General features: G+C 43.6%; 1 protein-coding gene across 1 annotated transcript; it reads right to left on the minus strand.

Moving 5' to 3' along the window:
- Window positions 1–9,443: 9,443 nt before the first annotated feature.
- Window positions 9,444–22,550, minus strand: LOC133543026 (guanylyl cyclase-activating protein 2-like). Its single transcript, XM_061887383.1, has 4 exons — window positions 22,268–22,550; window positions 22,027–22,176; window positions 12,800–12,908; window positions 9,444–9,781 (listed from the first exon to the last, which is right to left on the minus strand). The coding sequence occupies exons 1-4, from the start codon at window positions 22,463–22,465 to the stop codon at window positions 9,654–9,656; spliced, it is 585 nt and encodes a 194-aa protein (XP_061743367.1). The 5' UTR covers window positions 22,466–22,550; the 3' UTR covers window positions 9,444–9,653.
- Between the last annotated feature and the right edge of the window lie 238 nt (window positions 22,551–22,788).

A 22,788-nucleotide genomic window follows, 5' to 3' on the forward strand; every position in this document is an offset into this window, starting at 1 on the left:
CGGAGCCAGCAGGAAAACCATCACAAGCGGAGGCGGATCAGCAGCGCAGAGATGTCCCCAGCAGATACACAGGCAAGCAGTACATGGCCACCGGATCGGACCGGACCCCCTCCACAAGGGAAAGTGGGACATAGAAGAAAAATAAAATAAACGGCAGATCAACTGGTCTAAAAAGGGAGTTTATTTCAAGGCTAGAGTATACAAATGAGTTTTAAGGTGAGACTTAAATGCTTCTACTGAGCTAGCATCTCGAACTGTTACCGGGAGGGCATTCCAGAGTACTGGAGCCCGAACGGAAAACGCTCTATAGCCCGCAGACTTTTTTGGGGCTTTGGGAATCACTAATAAGCCGGAGTCTTTTGAACGCAGATTTCTTGCCAGGACATATGGTACAATACAATCGGCAAGATAGGCTGGAGCTAGACCGTGTAGCAGCCGCATTTTGTACCAACTGTAATCTTTTAATGCTAGACATGGGGAGACCCCAAAATAATACGTTACAGTAATCGAGACGAGACGTAACAAACGCATGGATAATGATCTCAGCGTCTTTAGTGGACAGAATGGAGCGAATTTTAGCGATATTACGGAAATGAAAGAAGGCCGTTTTGGTAACGCTTTTAATGTGTGACTCAAAGGAGAGTGTTGGGTCGAAGATAATACCCAGATTCTTTACAGTGTCGCCCTGTTTAATTATTTGGTTGTCAAATGTTAGAGTTGTATCATTAAATAGAGTTCGGTGTCTAGCAGGACCGATAATCAGCATTTCCGTTTTTTGGGCGTTGAAAGGTTTCACATAGATTGTTAGACGCTAAGTGTTCATTTAACTGCTCCGCAACAATTTTTTCAAGGATTTTTGAAATAAAGGGAAGGTGAGACACCGGTCGGTAGTTTACCATGAGGTCAGGATCGAGGTTAGGTCTTTTAAGAAGAGGATGAATAACCGCTTTTTTGAATGCTAGGGGAACAGTAATTGAGGTTTAGAAATGTCACAATAAAACAAGATATAACTGGACAGCAGCTACTGTATCGTATTCAGCACATTTTTAAATGTTGCAATTTAAAAAAAAAATCCAAAACAGATAATTGTTATTAACATACACAAACGTAACAAAAAGGGATTCTGTTGAGAACCTGTATCCAATCCCAGTTATTGGGAGTTGGTACTGTATTGGTTAAAATGTGAACGATACCGATCCATAACTGCAGCTCTTGCTTATATACTGATACCGTACTAGGTATCGACGTCTGAATCGAGCCCCCGTACATGTGAAGTGAATTATTTTTATATAGCCCTTTTCTCTAGTGACTCAAAGCGCTTTACATAGTGAAACCCAATATCTAAGTTACATTTAAACCAGTGTGGGTGGGCACTGGGAGCAGGTGGGTAAAGTGTCTTGCCCAAGGACACAACGGCAGTAACTAGGATGGCACAAGCGGGAATCGAACCTGCAACCCTCAAGTTGCAGGTTCGAGCTATACCGCCCCAAATTACATAAACTCCAAAATGTGTTCTGGTGAGACATGCAACCCAGATTTCCGGAAAAAAAAAATACAAATATTTCAATTAAAAAATGTATTTGGAAAAATGAGTCCGGAACAATAGTACAGTGAGGGCTCTTTATTTGTTTTGCAACATAACATCATCACACAGTGATACAGTATAAAGTAGGAGTGAACAATGGGGGGAAAAAACATAGTAAAATAAACAATCATGTATCAAAAAGGCAAAAAGAAACAATGAAAAAAATACATGAAATACAAATAATATTGGAACAGTTTTATTACACAGCGATAAGTAGTTTTTGCACAAATAACTTGATACTGTTTAGACTAACGCCGTTTTTGTTTTTAAGTAACGAGTAACTCATCGTTTATTATTAGGGTTTTTTTTTTTGGATTGATTGATTGAAACTTTTATGAGTAGATTGCACAGTATAGTACATGGGTGTCAAACTCTGGCCCGCCGTGTAATTTCATTTGGCCCTTGAGGCAATATCAAATGAACATTAGAGCATACTCGTCAACCCTCCCAATCTTCCCTAAGACTCCGGCTTATTAGTGATTCCTAGAGCCCAAAAAAAGTCTGCGGGCTGTAGAGCGTTTTCCGTTCGGGCTCCAGTACTCTGGAATGCCCTCCCGGTAACAGTTCGAGATGCTACCTCAGTAGAAGCATTTAAGTCTCACCTTAAAACTCATCTGTATACTCTAGCCTTTAAATAGACCTCCTTTTTAGACCAGTTGATCTGCCGCTTCTTTTCTTTCTCCTATGTCCCCCCCTCCCTTGTGGAGGGGGTCCGGTCCGATGACCATGGATGAAGTACTGGCTGTCCAGAGTCGAGACCCAGGATGGACCGCTCGCCTGTATCGGTTGGGGACATCTCTACGCTGCTGATCCGCCTCCACTTGAGATGGTTTCCTGTGGACGGGACTCTCGCTGCTGTCTTGGATCCGTTTGAACTGAACTCTCGCGGCTGTGTTGGAGCCACTATGGATTGAACTTTCACAGTATCATGTTAGACCCGCTCGACATCCATTGCTTTCGGTCCCCTAGAGGGGGGGGGGGGGGGGGGGTTGCCCACATCTGAGGTCCTCTCCAAGGTTTCTCATAGTCAGCATTGTCACTGGCGTCCCACTGGATGTGAATTCTCCCTGCCCACTGGGTGTGAGTTTTCCTTGCCCTTTTGTGGGTTCTTCCGAGGATGTTGTAGTCGTAATGATTTGTGCAGTCCTTTGAGACATTTGTGATTTGGGGCTATATAAATAAACATTGATTGATTGATTGATTCCAGAGAGACTCCCGAAGTTCAGTGCCACTCCCGAATTTCTCCCGATTTCAAACCCGGACAATAATATTGGGGGCGGGCCGCATAAGCACCGCTTTTGGCGTTCTCTACATGTCGCCACGTCCGCTTTTCTTCCATAAAAAACAGTGTGCCGGCCCACTCAAATAATATATGCGGCTCATACACACACACACAAGTGAATGCAAGGCATACTTGGTCAACAGCCATACGGGTCACACTGAGGGTGGCCGTATAAACAAGGTTATAATAAATAAATAAATGATAAATGGGTTGTACTCATATAGCGCTTTTCTACCTTCAAGGTACTCAAAGCGCTTTGACACGACTTCCACATTTACCCATTCACACACACATTCACACACTGATGGAGGGAGCTGCCATGCAAGGCGCCAACCAGCACCCATCAGGAGCAAGGGTGAAGTGTCTTGCTCAGGACACAACGGACGTGACGAGGTTGGTACTAGGTGGGATTTGAACCAGGGACCCTCGGGTTGCGCACGGCAACTCTCCCACTGCGCCACGCCGTCCCAATTAACACTGTTAACACTGTTACAAATATGCGCCACACTGTGAACCCACAGCAAACAAGAATGACAAACCCGTTTTGGGAGAACATCCGCACCGTAACACAACATAAACACAACCGGACAAATATCCAGAACCCCCTTGCATCACTAACTCTTCCGGGACGCTACAATATACACCCCCGCTACCACCCTGACTCAAACCCGCCGCCGAAAAAAGGCATTAAATTTCTGTTATTTTATTTTATTTGATGTGCCATTGATATTTTTCAATTATTATTATTTGAAACTGGATTTTGCCGGCAGTAAGTGGAACACATTTCCAGTGAGGGTTGGACTCCGCCAAGGCTGTCCTTTGTCACCCATTCTGTTCATAACTTTTATGGACAGAATTTGTAGGCGCAGTCAAGGCATTGAGGGGTTCCGGTTTGGTGACCGCAGGATTAGGTCTCTGCTTTTTGCAGATGATGTGGTCCTGATGGCTTCATCTGACCGGGATCTTCGGCTCTCACTGGATCGGTTCGCAGCCGAGTGTGAAGCGACCGGAATGAGAATCAGCACCTCCAAGTCCGAGTCCATGGTTCTCGCCCGGAAAAGGGTGGAGTGCCATCTCCGGGTTGGGGAGGAGACCCTGCCCCAAGTGGAGGAGTTCAAGTACCTAGGAGTCTTGTTCACGAGTGAGGGAAGAGTGGATCGTGAGATCGACAGGCGGATCGGTGCGGCGTCTTCAGTAATGCGGACGTTGTACCGATCCGTTGTGGTGAAGAAGGAGCTGAGCCGGAAGGCAAAGCTCTCAATTTACCGGTCGATCTACGTTCCCATCCTCACCTATGGTCATGAGCTTTGGGTCATGACCGAAAGGATAAGATCACGGGTACAAGCGGCCCAAATGAGTTTGGGTCTCTCCCTTAGAGATAGGGTGAGAAGCTCTGCCATCCGGGAGGAACTCAAAGTAAAGCCGCTGCTCCTTCACATGGAGAGGAGCCAGATGAGGTGGTTCGGGCATCTGGTCAGGATGCCACCTGAACGCCTCCCTAGGGAGGTGTTTAGGGCACGTCCAACCGGTAGGAGGCCACGGGGAAGACCCAGGACACGTTGGGAAGACTATGTCTCCCGGCTGGCCTGGGAACGCCTCAGGATCCCCCGGGAAGAGCTAGACGAAGTGGCTGGGGAGAGGGAAGTCTGGGCTTCCCTGCTTAGGCTGTTGCCCCCGCGACCCGACCTCGGATAAGCGGAAGAAGATGGATGGATGGATGGATTTTGCATGCCACTATAAAGTTATATAAGCCTTGCTTGTTCAACATTTAATGCAAAACTTGTTTGGGTCCCTATTAAAAGGTTAATTTGTTCAACCTCGGCCCGCAGCTTTGTTCAGTTTTATATTTTGGCCCACTCTGTATTTGAGTTCGACACCCCTGGTACAGTACATATTCCGTACAATTGACCACTAAATCGTAACACCCGTTTAAGTTTTTCAACTTATTTAAGTCGGGGTCCACGTTATACAACTCATGGTAATTTATGGTAAGGTTGTCTCGATACATCTTTTTCACTTTCGATATTGGAGCCTTGCATATTGGCCGATACCAATATTGAGCGGATACAATGCCATCCCGACTCATAGACAACACTTTAATAATTTTGTAGTGTGAAATCTAGGGTTGGGTATCGAGTATCGATTGGAACCGGGACTAACTTTCCGATTCCCCCGGTATCGTTCAAAGGTTTAAATTCCGATTCTTAGTTTCGATACCCAGTCCGCCGACCCGGAAAAAGAAGCCACTGAACACCAACGAAAAAGCATAGCCGAGCGAGTCAGTCATGCATGGATAGCGGTCGTCGGCGGTCGAAAGTGTGGCTTTATTTTACAAAAAAAAAAAAATGAAATATCGGCCAAATGCAACATTGTTTCGTGCTTAGGAGGGAGCATGTCGAACATGATGAAGCACCTCCGACTTCATGGAGTACAAATAAATGCTGCGCCGACCGTCCTCTGCCTCTTCCTCTGGCTCCGGCTCCGACGCCCAGCACCTCAGTGACTGCACTGCAGTCCGAATCCGGTAAGTAAAACAATATATATGCAATAAATAATGTGTTTTGTGCCTGTCAGAGTTGCCACTGACAGTTTGTTTGGGTTTGAGTTTCTCCTCTGTGTGTTTAGTATTTCCTGTCCTTAGTTCCTGTCTAGTGCTCTTATTTTGGTTCAGCTTCCTGTTTGTCTAACTGTGTCCTGTTTTCACTCATCTGGCATCTGGTCACACCTGGCGTCAATCAGCCCGCTCCTATTTTACCTGCTTTGTTCCTCCAGTCAGTGCTGGATCATTGTGTCGCATTGTCGTTGCCACATGTGACTTTTGTCGTGCTACCTGTCGTGTAATTTTGTTACAGCTACTAGTAACCTGTCATGCTACACTTTGTCCTGGTCGTCGTAGCGGTAAGCTGTTTCTGTTAGCATTAGTTATCTCCAGTTTTTCTGTTTGCTAAAGTTCCTTTTTGTTTTTCCAGCTCCCAGTGCTAGCTCCCTTAGTTTGTTATGCCGCCCACGTGCGTGCTTTTTGTTTGTTCTTGTTTAGTTTTAATTAAATCATGTCTTCTTATCCAACGCCCGCCTCCATCTCTGCATCATGGGGTTCAACAACAAATACCTGTGACAGCGCTAACGTTGAGGCAGCTAACAAATTATCCCGCGTATTTTTTCGTAGACATTTTACAACCTGCTAGCCAAGTTCCGCGATGTGCTCAGCGTACTCCGTTCACCGTAGCGGCAACGGGGAAGATATCGGTGCCACAGACGGAAGAGGTTTTTTTTACCCTGCTTTTTTATTTTATTATGTATTTTTTAAATATTATTGTTTTATTTTTTTTAACAAAGAAAGAATCAGAATCGAGAATCAGAATCGAGAACCGGAATCGAGAATCGGAATGGAGAATCGGAATCGAGAATCGTTAAAAATCGGAATCGAAACAAAGAATCGGACCCGGAATCGTTCGAATTCAAACGATACCCAACCCTAGTGAAATCTTAAAAATGAGGTGGCGACTTCTCCAGGGTGTACTCCGCCTTCCGCCCGAATGCAGCTGGCACCCCCCGCCACCCCAAAAGGGACAAGCGGTAGAAAAGGGATGGATGGAATCTTAAAAAAGGCTTTATTAAGTGACATTTTTCAAAGAGAAAACAATGGTAGCTATGAAAGCCACAATAGTTAATTAATAATTAAGTTAAGCTCATGACACAGTAAGTTAATGCGGACACGTTTGTTACTGCATACTTTCTAATACGCTTCTGCATTAGAGAATTTGTATATGTAAGTAAAATGCGCCTATAATTATTTGATATGTTTGAATGAGCCGTTTTTGACTAAAATACTGTTCAATTAAGGACACTTGTTGTTTCGTATGTTTAGCTTGCGTGCTATTGTGTGCTTGGCTGTTTTGTAGCTGCGAGCTCCATGTTTACCTTTTGCAAATGACTTGACTGAAACAGAAGGAAAAAAAATATATTTGTGTAATTAATGAAGGACATTTAGATGCTAACTGGCTATCTAGCTTTGGAAAAAGCAATCACACTGCAGGACTACTTGTATCAAAGATTTTAGATGCAAGCTGATATCACGCTGATACACATTTAACATATTAAATTCCAATTAAAATCAATTAAATTACATATTTAAAGGCCTACTGAAATAAGATTTTCTTATTTAAACGGGGATAACAGCTCCATTCTATGCATCATACTTGATCATTTCGCCATATTGCCATATTTTTGCTGAAAGGATTTAATAGAGAACATCCACGATAAAATTCGCAACTTTAGGTCGCTAATAAAAAAGCCCTGCCTTTACCGGAAGTAGCAGACGATGACATCACCGGTGTGAGGGCTCCTCACGTCCTCACATTGTTTATAATGTGAGCATCTAGCATCAAGAGCTATTCGGACCGAGAAAGCGACAATTTCCCTATTAATTTGAGCGAGGATGAACGATTCGTGGATGAGGATATTGAGAGTGAAGGACTAGAAAAATAATAAATGAATACAAAAAGGCAATTGCATTGGGAGCGATTCAGATGTTTTTAGACACATTTACTAGGATAATTCTGGGAAATCCCTTATATTTCTATTGTGTTGCTAGTGTTTTAGTGAGTTAAATAGTACCTGATAGTCGGAAAGGATTTAATAGAGAACATCCACGATAAAATTCGCAACTTTAGGTCGCTAATAAAAAAGCCCTGCCTTTACTGGAAGAAGCAGACGATGACGTCACCGGTGTGAGGGCTCCTCACATCCTCACATTGTTTATAATGGGAGCCTCCAGCATCAAGAGCTATTCGGACCGAGAAAGCGACAATTTCCCTATTAATTTGAGCGAGGATGATCGATTCGTGGATGAGGATATTGAGAGTGAAGGACTAGAAAAATAATAAATATAATACAAAAAGGCAATTGTATTGGGAGCGATTCAAATGTTTTTAGACACATTTACTAGGATAATTCTGGGAAATCACTTATCTGCCTATTGTGTTGCTAGTGTTTTAGTGAGTTAAATAGTACCTGATAGTCGGAAAGGATTTAATAGAGAACATCCACGATAAAATTCGCAACTTTAGGTCGCTAATAAAAAAGCCCTGCCTTTACTGGAAGAAGCAGACGATGACATCACCGGTGTGAGGGCTCCTCACATCCTCACATTGTTTATAATGTGAGCCTCCATCATCAAGAGATATTCGGACCGCGAAAGTGTCAATTTCCCTATTAATTTGAGCGAGGATGAACGATTCGTGGATGAGGATATTGAGAGTGAAGGACTAGAAAAAAAAATAGATACGAAAAGCTTCAGATGTTTTTAGACACATTTACTAGGATAATTCTGGGAAATCCCTTATATTTCTATTGTGTTGCTAGTGTTTTAGTGAGTTTAATAGTACCTGATAGTCGGAGGGGTGTGTCCACAAGTGTTGACGCCAGTCTCTAAAGGGAAGTCACGGCAGCTGCATGGACGGCGCAAGCTCCACAGATCTCCGGTAAGAGGGGACTTTTTACCACAATTTTCTCACCGAAACCTGCCCGTTGAAATGTAGTCGGGAACCATGTTCGCTTGACCGCTCTGATCCATAGTAAAGCTTCACCTTTGGGAATTTTAAACAAGGAAACCGTGTGTTTGTGTGGCTAAAGGCTAAAGCTTCCCACCTCCATCTTTCTACTTTGACTTCTCCATTATTAATTGAAGAAATTGCAAAAAGTTCAGCAACACAGATGTCCAAAATACTGCGTAATTATGCGATGAAAAGAGACGACTTTTAGCCGCAAGTGGTGCTGGCTAATATGTCCGCTCCAACCAATAACGTCATAAACACGCGTCATCATTCCGGGACGTTTTCAACAGGAAACTCCGCGGGAAATTTAAAATTGTAACTTAGTAAACTAAAAAGGCCGTATCGGCATGTGTTGCAATGTTAATATTTCATCATTGATATATAAACGGTTGACATGTGGTCGGGATCCATCTTTGCTTGACCACTCTGTTCCATAGTAAAGCTTCACCTTCGGGAATGTAAACAAAGAAACATAGACTGTGTTTGTGTTGCTAAACGCAGCCGCAATACACCGCTTCCCACCTACATCTTTCTTCTTTGACGTCTCCATTATTAATTGAAAAATTTGCAAAAGATTCAGCAACACAGATGTCCAGAATACTGTGTAATTATGAGATTAAAGCAGACTACTTATAGCTTGGATCGGGCTGGAAAAAAATGTCCGCTACAACCCGAGACGTCACGGGCACGCGTCATCATACCGACGTTTTCAACAGGATACTTCGCGCGAAATTTAAAATGGCAATTTAGTCAACTAAAAAGGCCGTATCGGCATGTGTTGCAATGTTAATATTTCATCATTGATATATTGGTCGCTAGTAGTGGCTTTCAGTAGGCTTTTAAGTAATTCTTAGAAAATGTTTTTACTTATTTCGCATTTGACCTCCCGCACCAGACTTCAGGTACTGGTTCGCTGCAAAGCAGCTACCATCTACCTAACAAGTGTTAAGCTTAGGGTATTTATCAACAATTATCCCAAAAGTCCTGATAGTTTTCAGCCTCAGAAAATGTATGCATTCCAGTTGTACTTTCTTAAAGGCCGTGTGTTTACTGCACTTGTTGGTTATTTGACATCAAATCCAGTGAGTTGGTGTATAAATGACATGTTTATATGACTGTTTGAATACAAAAAAACAAACAAACTGTACAAGTACGGTACATGCCAGGGCACTTTAAGCACTAAATGTTTTTTTTGTTGTTTTGAGGTAAAGGCCTGTGATGTGTACCATTTTCAGAAGTGTGCACTCTTTCTCCTTTGATCCAGAATCCACCGGGAAGGGTTTATGTCCACTTTCAGCATGTTGAGCACCCAGGGGTCCTGCTTTGCCCCTCTGATGAACTCTTCCATATTAATGCAGCCTGCAGCACAAAAACACAAGAAGACATAATCATTGTTTTGTCTTTCCTAGTCCCGACGGTGTAGGGCCGGAGTTACTAAAAGTTTGCACGTCTTTCACAAGAAAGGATGGAGCGAGGTACACCCCTTTGTCCACAACTGTGTGAGCAAATAGTCAAACAGTTTAAGAACAACGTTTCTCAAAGTGCAATTGCAAGAAATTTAGGGATTTCCACATCTACGGTCCATAATATCATCAAAAGGTTCAGAGAATCTGGAGAAATCACTCCATGTAAGTGGCCTGGCCGGAAACCAACATTGAATGACCGTGACATCAATCTCTAAAGGATATCACCACATGGGCTCAGGAACACTTCAGAAAACCACTCTCACTAACTACAGTTCGTCTCTTCATCTGTATGTCGAAGTTAAAGCTCTAATATGCAAAGCGAAAGCCATTTATCAACAACATCCAGAAACGCCGCCGGCTACTCTGGGCCCGAGATCATCTAAGATGTACTGATACAAAATAGAAAAGTGTTCTGACGAGTCCACATTTCAATTTTTCTTTGGAAATATCCGACATCGTGTCATCCAGACCAAAGGGGAAGCGAACCAGTATCCATGCTGTGTGTTAGCATGACGTCTGTGTCACTATCTGAAACGACTGTGTTAATTAACCCAGGCAAGAATATTGCATTGTAAGTAGTCTGTCTGTCGTCTTTAGTCTAACAATGCTACATCGCTAGGTGCAAGTTAAAACTCTATGCAAAGCAAAAGACATTTATCAACAACACCCAGGAACGCCGCCGGCTTAAATGGGCCTGAGCTCATCTAAGATGGACTAATACAAAGTGGAAAAGTGTTCGATTGTCTGACGAGTCCACATTTTGAATTGTTTTTTGGAAACCGTTCTCAGGAACAAAGAGGAAAAGAAACATCCGGCCTGTTACAGGCGCACAGTTCAAAAGCCAGCATCTGTGATGGTATGGGGGTGTATTAGTGCCCAAGGCATGGGTGACTTAAACATCTGTGAAGGCACCATTAATGCTGAAAGGTACATACATGATTTGGAACAACATATGCTGCCATCTAAGCGCCGTCTTTTTCATGGACGCCCCTGCTTATTTCAGCAAGACAATGCCAAGCCACATTCAGCATGTGTTACAACAGCGTGGCTTCGTAAAAAAAAGAGTGCGGGTACTTTCCTGCCCGCGTGCAGTCCAGACCTGTCTCCCATCAAAATATGTGGTGCATTATGAAGCGTAAAATACGACAGCGGAGACCTCGGACTATTGAACGACTGAAGCTCTACATGAATAAAATGGGAAAGAATTCCACTTTCAAAGCTTCAACAATTAGTTTCCTCAATTCCCAAACGTTTACTGAGTGTTGTTAAAAGAAAAGGTGATGTAACACAGTGGTGAACATGCCCTTTTCCACAACTACTTCGGCACGTGTTGCAGCCCATGAAATTCTAAGTTAATTATTGTTTGCAAAAAAAATAATAAAGTTTATGAGTTTGAACATCAAATATGTTGTCTTTGTAGTGCATTCAATTGAATATGGGTTGAAAATGATTTGCAAATCATTGTATTCCGTTTATATTTACATCTAACACAATTTCCCAACTCATATGGAAACGGGGTTTGTACATCATATGATATTTATGTTGACACCTAGTGACCAGTCAGTATATACTATTATCATCACATTTTGTTTACTGTATTTTCTGGACGATATGCGCACTTAAAATAATTTTTTCTCTCTCAAAACTCGATAACGCGCCTTATAACCTAATGTACGGAATAATTCTGATTTTGCTTATCGACCTTGAAACAATTTTATTTGGTACATGGTGTTGATAAGTGTGAACGGTTGATGGCAGTCAAACATAAGAGATACTTGAAGACTGCCTTATGATGGCAATATGACTCAAGTAAACGAAAGCAACATTTTGTATGTTCCTTTGAAAATATAGAACATTGCACACCGGCGCTCCAAAATCTATCAAAATGTTTTAGTATGACTTTGGTAAGCTATGAAGCCGCACCGCTTGATGGATTGTACTGTGCTTCAACGTACACGTTTTATTATGGTGTGTGTATAAGACATTATTTGGCGTTTTGTTTCGCAATATAATGCAAAAAGAACTTTTCTTACCCTCTGTTACCTTCTGATCTGTATTTGAGATCAGCATAAATACTGAAAAATTGTGCGAGTCCGCCTTTGTAGTCCGTGCCGTCACCGTAGTCGATAAGCTTCTTCTTTTTCTCTATCTTCTTGTTATGGGACATCCATCCTCCGCTGTTGCCATTTCTAATATAAAGTAGTGTAAAGTTCTTACTTATATCCATCAGTACACTCGCCATGAAAGCGCTAAAACATACCGGTGTAGTGAGTCTACATTATTCACCCGAGGAACTTTAATTATTTGAGTTCCGGTCGGATGTTTTTCCACGGGACACATTTCCGGCGTTGTTGTTTCAGGATGATGCGACGCTGCTCTGTTATTGATTTAAGTAAAGTCAGAATATCATAAAAACAAGTTAGCTCCATCTTTTGACAATTCTTCCACTCGTGTCCTTGCACGCTACACCGCTACAACAAAGATGACGGGGAGAAGACGCTTCCAAAGTTGAGCCACGTAAATAAGACCGCCCACAAAATGGCGCATCTGGAAGCGACTGTCAGAAAGCGGCTTGAAGATGATTTGTAAAACATACTCTATGCAACATTTTGACCAAAGAACTACCATTACATGTTATGTAGACCACAAGGAAGTGTTTTTCATTGAGAAAAAATATATCTACGGTAGTTCTCTCTCAAAAATAACATAATCGATTTCGACTAATAGTCAACTATTGACAAAATCTGCCCAATCAGATTTGATTATGAACATCTTTAGTGGAATACAGCACTAGTTAGTAGATCACCAGCAACACACTTGCTAACAGTACATTCTTTTAAGTGAAGCAATTGCTTTTTAGTTCTTTTCAAATGACTTTCAATGGTGAACAAGAACTGTGATAATTGCTTACCATCGCCATCAGTATCGACTGCCTGCATTATACGATTCACAGCATCGTCGACCGTCATATGGGGCTCGTTGCTGTCGTTCTTGTTGCATTTCGTCGCACGATGAATGCTCTACACAGACATAAAGAAAAAAAAACACATTGCTTTTGTTGGAAAAATAATAAGATAGGCTCCAGCACTCCCTGAGACCCCAAAAGGGACAAGCGGCAGAAAACGAATGGATGGTGTGACGCGTTGGTCGCATGGTGATGCGGGTTTCATTCTCCCAAGGATGCAGACGGGCTTTGGACACAGCGTGCAGGTAGGAAATTATTTAATTTAGAACAAAACAGACTTAGACGAAACCAAAAGAGCTAGCATGAGAGCTTGGAAACACTAAAAGGCCTTAGCTAGGATAAACAGAACCGAGAACAAACGTCGTCACTTGTTGCCTATGGCAAATTAGGAAGCAAGGCAGACTGACGGAAGAAGGCAGGCTAAATAATGACAGTAATCACAACACAGGTGCGCGGCAGGTGAAAACAATGAGCAACCATGGAAACAAACCGAGAGGCGCACAAACCGGAACCGAATGAGTCCAAAACAAACAGAAAACACAAAAAAGACTCAAAATTTTAAATCAAAATATGATCCGGGCAGCGGATCATAACAGATGGAATAATTATACAGAAAAAAAGATTGTATATTCAAATCCATTTTAGTGAGTCAAACATTATTTGTTGAAGATATAATCACAAAAACTGTTTTGTTCAGTGATACGTTAAAGCAGGAGTGTCAAACGTACGGCCCTAGGGCCGGAGCAGGCCCACGAACAGGTTTTATTAGGATTAGTTTGTTTAAATATAAAAATTAACCTGAAATTTTTGACTGAAATAAACCGCTGTTCTAAATGTGTCCACTAGATGTCGCCATAGCAATTCTTTGTATCTTTGTAGATGACGCTACACGTGTAAAACATAAACCAATTGTTAGTACATCAGTCGAGGAAAATGACCAAACTACATAAATAAAATCCTGTAATTTGATTTTGATATATATATCTTTTTATCTTGATAGATTGAAAATTAACACCAATGAGTTGACTGATGAACATTATCACATAATGTATTTGGAAATAAATAAAGGTAGGCTCTGCGATGTGGTGGCGACTTGTCCAGGGTGTACACTACCTTCCGCCTGAATGCAGCTGATATAGGCTCCAGCACCCCCCGTGACCCCAAAAGGGACAAGCGGTAGGAAATGGATGGATGGATGGATAAATAAAGATAGAATACTATTAAGTGCAACATGTAAGTGTAAAACAAACCCAACATTATGATTTGTACAATTTCTGTCAGTTTGTTGTGGACAAACCCCAAGATGCAGAGAAGGAGGCAGGCATGGAGTGAGAAAACATGATTTAATTAAAATACTAGAACAAGATCAAACAAAAGGGGTACAACAAAAAGCGCGCACGTGGGCGGATAACAAACAAAAAGGCCTAGCGTGGAAGCTTGCGGGTATCGAGCAAGAAACAGAAGTTGTACTTATAATATGAAAACAAACTTGGAAGCAGGGAACAAAAACAATAAGCTACAAACCATTATCAAACATAGCTTACCGCAACGCTGCATTGACACGATATGATACGACACGACAGATAGCAACGACAAGAGCGACATGACACGACACGACAAGAGCGACAAGAACTGACATCGACAATAATCCAGCACTGACTGGAGGAACAAAGCAGGTAAAATAGGAGCGGGCTGATTGACACCAGGTGTGGCCAGGTGCCGATCAGCCGCAGCTGAGGGGAAAACAGCGCACAGGGAAAAAAACAGGAAACAGACAAAATAAGAGCGTTGACAGGAACTAAAAACAGGAAATACTAAACACACACACAGTGGAAAAAACTAAAACACAAACAAACTGTTGCCTGACAATTTCAGAATGTGCTTGTTCTATTGTCAGACAAAGAAAACAATCTGAAGTTGTCTTTATTTTTAAATTACCATGCCGTGATTTTTACCAGTCCAGGCCCATTTGAGAGTACCGTATTTTTCGGATTATAAATCGCAGTTTTTTTCATAGTTCGGCCGAGGGTGCGACATATACTCCGCAGCGATTTATGTGTGAAATTATTAACATGTTACCGTAAAATATCAAATAATATTATTGTGGAGAGGCGGAGCCGGGGGTCCGACGGAGCGGCAGGGCATGCTGGAGCCTGGCCCAAAATGGCGGCAAGGAGGCGGAGAATGCAGCCAAGCGGAGAGGCGGGGCGTGCCGGGAGCGACGCCGCAAGCGAGATCAGGTGACACAATTAATGTATCTCCTAACGATGTATAAAAGGGGAGAAGGAGGAGAAAACGAGGCAGAAGGGGTCGGAGAGCCTGCAGCAGTGGATGAGGAGCGAAAGCGAGAGAGAGCAAGACACAGACGACGACGGGGGCGGCTGAAGAGCGAGACGGAGGAGCGAGCAGTGGGAGCGACGACGGCGCAAAAGACCACACGACAGTGAGGTACTGTCACATTTGGCCAAATGTGACGGTACCTCACTGTCGTGCGGGTTCCATGGACCATCAAGGAAGGACATTGCTTAAGCAGGTTTGACTCTTGTTTATTTTTTCAAATAAAGGAAGTCTTTCGCGCCGACGGTCCGACGGAGCGGCAGGGCATGCTGGAGCCCGGCCCAAGATGGCGGCAAGGAGGCGAAGAATACGAGCGAGCGTCGAGGCGGGGTTTGCCGGGAGTGACGCCGCAAGCGAGATCAGGTGCGTGGATCGCACACCGGGACACAATTAATGATGTATCTCCTAACGATGTATAAAAGGGGAGAATGAGGAGAGAACGAGGCAGAAGGGGTTTGGAGAGCCTGCAGTACTGGATGAGGAGCGAAAGCGAGAGAGAGCAAGACGCAGACGACGACGGGGGCGGCTGAAAAGCGAAACGGAGGAGCGAGCAGTGGGAGCGACGACGGCGCAAAAGACCACACGACACTGAGGTACTGTCAAATTTGGCCAAATGTGACAGTACCTCACTGTCGTGCGGGTTCCATGGACCCTCAAGGAAGGACATTGCTTAAGCAGGTTTGACTCTTGTTTATTTTTTCAAATAAAGGAAGTCTTTCGCGCCGACGGTCCGACGGCGCGGCAGGGCATGCTGGAGCCCGGCCCAAGATGGCGGCAAGGAGGCGAAGAATACGAGCGAGCGCCGAGGCGGGGTTTGCCGGGAGCGACGCCGCAAGGGAGATCAGGTGCGTGGATCGCACACCGGGACACAATTAATGATGTATCTCTTAACGATGTATAAAAGGGGAGAAGGAGGAGAGAACGAGGCAGAAGGGGGTCGGAGAGCCTGCAGTAGTGGATGAGGAGCGAAAGCGAGAGAGACCAAGACGCAGACGACGACGGGGGCGGCTGAAGAGCGAGACGGAAGAGCGAGCAGTGGGAGCGACGACGGCGCAAAAGACCACACGACAGTGAGGTACTGTCAAATTTGGCTAAATGTGACAGTACCTCACTGTCGTGCGGGTTCCATGGACCATCAAGGAAGGACATTGCTTAAGCAGGTTTGACTCTCGTTTATTTTTTCAAATAAAAGGAAGTCTTTCACGCCGACGGTCCGACGGAGCGGCAGGGCATGCTGGAGCCTGGCCCAAGATGGCGGCAAGGAGGCGAAGAATACGAGCGAGCGCCGAGGCGGGTTTGCCGGGAGCGACGCCACAAGCGAGATCAGGTGCGTGGATCGCACACCGGGGCACAATTAATGATGTATCTCCTAACGATGTATAAAAGGGGAGAAGGAGGAGAGAACGAGGCAGAAAGGGGTCGGAGAGCCTGCAGTAGTGGATGAAGAGCGAAAGCGAGAGAGAGCAAGACACAGACGACGACGGGGGCGGCTGAAAAGCGAAACGGAGGAGCGAGCAGTGGGAGCGACGACGGCGCAAAAGACCACACGACAGTGAGGTACTGTCAAATTTGGCTAAATGTGACAGTACCTCACTGTCGTGCGGGTTCCATGGACCATCAAGGAAGGACATTGCTTAAGCAGGTTTGACTCTTGTTTATTTTTTCAAATAAAGGAAGTCTTTTGCGCCGTCGTCGCTCCCACTGCTCGCTCCTCCGTCGTTGTCTGCGTCTTGCTCTCTCTCGCTTTAGCGCCTCATCCACTGCTGCAGGCTCTGCGACTCCTTCCGCCTCGTTCTCTCCTCCTTCTCCCCTTTTATACATCGTTAGGTAGATACATTAATTGTGTCCTGGTGTGCGATCCACGCACCTGATCTCGCTTGCGGCGTCGCTCCCGGCACGCCCCGCCTCGCCTCTCGCTCGTATTCTCCGCCTCCTTGCCGCCATCTTGGGCATGCATCTCCATGACCGTCGGCTCCGCCTCTCCGCAACTATTTATCTCATTTGCGGAAGAGACGAAGAAAATGTCAGAAATCGTCACACACACATCAACCAATAAGAAATCGGCGGGATAGGGTCTTGGCGGAAGTGCATTGTGGGTCATGGGATGCTAACTGCTATATGCTACATGCTACTGCCGTAGCTATTAAAATGGATCATTTCAGCGTTGGCGGTAACAATATAAAAACTGAGTGTGACGCTTAGCTGGCATCGTGGCGTGGTTGTGTTCTCTCGAGGATGCAGTTGGAATGGAACACAGTGTGAAGGTAGGAATGAAGATTTATTCTTACTATAAAACAGTCTAAGAACCAAAAATACTTGCACAAAGGCACTAACAACAAAAACCAACATAACTAGCATGGGAGCTAGATAGAACTAAGGACGCTAGCATGTGAGCTAGGAAAATAAACACACAAATAGCGTGGAAGCTAATCGAATACAGAAAGGTAGTTACCACAATGCGGTATAGCGACTTGTTGCATGGATAGCAAATTACACTGCGAGGCCGAATGACAAACAAAGGCAGGCTTAAATAGGGAGGAAAATAATCAAAGGCAGGTGTGTGTGAAAGACAACAGGCAGGTGACACAAATGGGTTACCAAGGGAACAGAACAAAGCAGGAAGTGCCACCAGGAACTAAGGAAGACAGAATAACAGAACACGATACCAACACTTAACAAAAACAGATTATGACATAATCCAAGTAGTGGATCATGACACTGAGGAGGACTGAACAAAAATGGCACCAACAAATAAAACATGTACTGCAAAACATACACTTATTCAGCCTGTTGTTCACTTTTCTTTATTTATTTTAAATCACCTTTCAAATGTCTATTCTTGCTGTTGGATTTTATCAAATACATTTCCCCGAAAAATGCGACTTAGTCCAGTGCGAAGTATATACTCTATGTTTTTTTCCTTCTTTATTACTAATTTTCGGCCGGTGCTGTCATGATCCACGTCTTGGATCATGTCATGTTCCGGTTTCGGTTCTGTTTTGTATTTCGTCTTGTTATATGACTCCCTTAGTTCCTGGTGGCACTTCCTGTTTTGTTCCATTTCTATAGTTACCCTTTAGTGTCACCCGTCTCTTGTTTGTCGTCGCGCACCTGATTTGTGATTATTCTCCTTATTTAAGACCGCCTTTGTTTGACACTCGTTCTCGGACTGTAGTTTGCTACACGAAACAGGTGACGTCGCATTCCCGCATTGTGGTAACTATTCTTAGTCTAGCTCGGTTGGTAGAGTGGCCGTGCCAGCAACTTGAGGGTTGCAGGTTCGATTCCCGCTTCTGCCAACCTAGTCACTGCCGCTGTGTCCTTGGGCAAGACACTTTACCCACCTGCTCCCAGTGCCACCCACACTGGTTTAAATGTAACTTAGATATTGGGTTTCGCTATGTAAAAGCGCTTTGAGTCACTTGAGAAAAAGCGCTATATAAATATAATTCACTTCACTTAGTGCTCGATTAGGTTCCATGCTATTTTGTTTGTTCTTTTCCCTAGTTCTCACGCTAGCGCTTTCTGTTCTTTCTAGCTTCCGTGCTAGTTCGGTTTGTTTTGTTTGTTAGTGCCCTCGTGCAAGTGTTTTGTTTCCTAGTCTGTTTTATACTGTTATTTAGTGTGTAAATAAATCATTATTCCTTTCTTTAACGCTGTGTTCTATCTCGAGCGATTTCTAATTTGAAAAATGCGATATATTTTTCCTCCATGGAGCCCTTCTTTATTATTAATTTTCGGCCGGTGATGTCATGATCCACGTCTTGGATCATGTCATGTTCCGGTTTCGGTTCTGTTTTGTATTTCGTCTTGTTATATGACTCCCTTAGTTCCTGGTGGCACTTCCTGTTTTGTTCCATTTCTATAGTTACCCTTTAGTGTCACCCGTCTCTTGTTTGTCGTCGCGCTCCTGATTTGTGATTATTCTCCTTATTTAAGACCGCCTTTGTTTGACACTCGTTCTCGGACTGTAGTTTGCTACACGCAACAGGTGACGTCGCATTCCCGCATTGTGGTAACTATTCTTAGTCTAGCTCGGTTGGTAGAGTGGCCGTGCCAGCAACTTGAGGGTTGCAGGTTCGATTCCCGCTTCTGCCAACCTAGTCACTGCCGCTGTGTCCTTGGGCAAGACACTTTACCCACCTGCTCCCAGTGCCACCCACACAGGTTTAAATGTAACTTAGATATTGGGTTTCACTATGTAAAAGCGCTTTGAGTCACTTGAGAAAAAGCGCTATATAAATATAATTCACTTCACTTAGTGCTCGATTAGGTTCCATGCTATTTTGTTTGTTCTTTTCCCTAGTTCTCACGCTAGGGCTTTCTGTTCTTTCTAGCTTCCGTGCTAGTTCGGTTTGTTTTGTTTGTTAGTGCCCTCGTGCAAGTGTTTTGTTTCCTAGTCTGATTTATAGTGTTATTTAGTGTGTAAATAAATCATTATTCCTTACTTTAACGCTGTGTTCTATCTCGAGCGATTTCTAATCTGAAAAATGCGATATATTTTTCCTCCATGGAGCCCTTCTTTATTATTAATTTTCGGCCGGTGCTGTCATGATCCACGTCTTGGATCATGTCATGTTCCGGTTTCGGTTCTGTTTTGTATTTCGTCTTGTTATATGACTCCCTTAGTTCCTGGTGGCACTTCCCGTTTTGTTCCATTTCTATAGTTACCCTTTAGTGTCACCCATCTCTTGTTTGTCGTCGCGCACCTGATTTGTGATTATTCTCCTTATTTAAGACCGCCTTTGTTTGACACTCGTTCTCGGACTGTAGTTTGCTACACGCAACAGGTGACGTCGCATTCCCGCATTGTGGTAACTATTCTTAGTTTAGCTCGGTTGGTAGAGTGGCCGTGCCAGCGACTTGAGGGTTGCAGGTTCGATTCCCGCTTCTGCCAACCTAGTCACTGCCGCTGTGTCCTTGGGCAAGACACTTTACCCACCTGCTCCCAGTGCCACCCACACTGGTATAAATGTAACTTAGACATTGGGTTTCACTATGTAAAAGCGCTTTGAGTCACTTGAGAAAAAGCGCTATATAAATATAATTCACTTCACTTAGTGCTCGATTAGGTTCCATGCTATTTTGTTTGTTCTTTTCCCTAGTTCTCACGCTAGCGCTTTCTGTTCTTTCTAGCTTCCGTGCTAGTTCGGTTTGTTTTATTTGTTAGTGCCCTCGTGCAAGTGTTTTGTTTCCTAGTCTGTTTTATAGTGTTATTTAGTGTGTAAATAAATCATTATTCCTTACTTTAACGCTGTGTTCTATCTCGAGCGATTTCTAATCTGAAAAATGCGATATATTTTTCCACCGTGGAGCCCTTCTTTATTATTAATTTTCGGCCGGTGCTGTCATGATCCACGTCTTGGATCATGTCATGTTCCGGTTTCGGTTCTGTTTTGTATTTCGTCTTGTTATATGACTCCCTTAGTTCCTGGTGGCACTTCCTGTTTTGTTCCATTTCTATAATTACCCTTTAGTGTCACCTGTCTCTTGTTTGTCGTCGCGCACCTGATTTGTGATTATTCTCCTTATTTAAGACCGCCTTTGTTTGACACTCGTTCTCGGACTGTAGTTTGCTACACGCAACAGGTGACGTCGCATTCCCGCATTGTGGTAACTATTCTTAGTCTAGCTCGGTTGGTAGAGTGGCCGTGCCAGCAACTTGAGGCTTGCAGGTTCGATTCCGGCTTCTGCCAACCTAGTCACTGCCGCTGTGTCCTTGGGCAAGACACTTTACCCACCTGCTCCCAGTGCCACCCACACTGGTTTAAATGTAACTCAGATATTGGGTTTCACTATGTAAAAGTGCTTTGAGTCACTTGAGAAAAAGCGCTATATAAATATAATTCACTTCACTTAGTGCTCGATTAGCTTCCATGCTATTTTGTTTGTTCTTTTCCCTAGTTCTCACGCCAGCGCTTTCTGTTCTTTCTAGCTTCCATGCTAGTTCGGTTTGTTTTGTTTGTTAATGCCCTCGTGCAAGTGTTTTGTTTCCTAGTCTGTTTTATAGTGTTCTTTAGTGTGTAAATAAATCATTATTCCTTACTTTAACGCTGTGTTCTATCTCGAGCGATTTCTAATCTGAAAAATGCGATATATTTTTCCTCCATGGAGCCCTTCTTTATTATTAATTTTCGGCCGGTGCTGTCATGATCCACGTCTTGGATCATGTCATGTTCCGGTTTCGGTTCTGTTTTAAACCAGTGCCACCCACACTGGTTTAAATGTAACTTAGATATTGGGTTTCACTATGTAAAAGCGCTTTGAGTCACTTGAGAAAAAGCGCTATATAAATATAATTCACTTCACTTAGTGCTCGATTAGGTTCCATGCTATTTTGTTTGTTCTTTTCCCTAGTTCTCACGCAAGCGCTTTCTGTTCTTTCTATCTTACCGTGAATTGATTAACGTGGACCCCGACTTAAACAAGTTGAAAAACTTATTCGGGTGTTACCATTTAGTGGTCAATTGTACGGAATATGTACTGTACTGTGCAATCTACTAATAAAAGTATCAATCAATCAATCAATCAATCAATCAATCCATGCTAGTTCGGTTTGTTTTGTTTGTTAATGCCCTCGTGCAAGTGTTTTGTTTCCTAGTCTGTTTTATAGTGTTATTTAGTGTGTAAATAAATCATTATTCCTTACTTTAACGCTGTGTTCTATCTCGAGCGATTTCTAATCTGAAAAATGCGATATATTTTTTCTTCATGGAGCCCTTCTTCTAGATTGAGTTCGACACCCCTGCTATAAATACTGTATATCTGCAATAAAAGTGCACTATTACCAGTATGATAATACATTTAATCCCACTTTGCCTTTGACGTACGCTTACATCGATTATTGACCGCAGCTCTTCTCTGTCCACAAAGCCGTTGCTGTCTTTGTCGTACACCTTGAATGACCAGCGCAGCTTGTGCTCCGTGTCGCCCCGAAAGACGAGGTTCAGCGCCGCCACAAACTCAAGGAAATCTATCGTGTTGTCCTGCAAGGGAAGGCGGATGACGGACAACGACGGTAATTTTTGGCACAGAGAAAAACGGAAAAAAAAAATGCGTGGCTTTAGAAGATCCTACCCCGTTTTTGTCAAACGCTCGGAACATGTTCTCCGCGTAATCCGAAGCTTCACCTGTCGGGTCCACGCCAAAGAAACGCTTGAACTCGTGCAGGAAAAGTCGTCCACTCGGGCACTCCGTCACAAACTTTTTGTACATATCCTGAAGTGCTTTTATGTCGATTTCTTCGGCGTTCTCCGTTTGCTGCGCCTGTCCCATGGTTGGTGTTTGATCAGTTCATTGTCCTTCACTCTTTACCCGGAGTGTGCAGACTAGAAGAGAGGCATCTTACTCACTCGCTTGTTTTTTTTTAAGCCTGTGGAAATCCCAAAGATCCAGTTTACGTTGGAGACAGGTATTAGTGTGGCTTGAAGATTAAGACTGGATTACCTTGTTGGGGTTTCCTCTCAGAGTTAGCTCTTAGTTTAATGTGGTCAGGGCCAAACACTTTTCTGGCTGATATTCAATCAATCAATCAATCAATGTTTATTTATATAGCCCCAAATCACAAATGTCTCTAAGGACTGCACAAATCATTACGA

This window comes from Nerophis ophidion, linkage group LG25, assembly GCF_033978795.1.
Source record: "Nerophis ophidion isolate RoL-2023_Sa linkage group LG25, RoL_Noph_v1.0, whole genome shotgun sequence".
Classification (NCBI taxonomy): domain Eukaryota; kingdom Metazoa; phylum Chordata; class Actinopteri; order Syngnathiformes; family Syngnathidae; genus Nerophis; species Nerophis ophidion.

Excerpts from the sequence above, each read along its gene's own strand:
- LOC133543026 (XM_061887383.1), bottom strand. The coding sequence starts at position 22,465 with ATGGGACAGGCGCAGCAAACGGAGAACGCCGAAGAAATCGACATAAAA. Across the intron at positions 12,909-22,026 it reads AGCTGCGGTCAATAATCGAT|AGCATTCATCGTGCGACGAA; the intron begins GTAAGCGTACGT and ends ATGTCTGTGTAG. Across the intron at positions 9,782-12,799 it reads AGTCGATACTGATGGCGATG|GCTGCATTAATATGGAAGAG; the intron begins GTAAGCAATTAT and ends TTTGTGCTGCAG.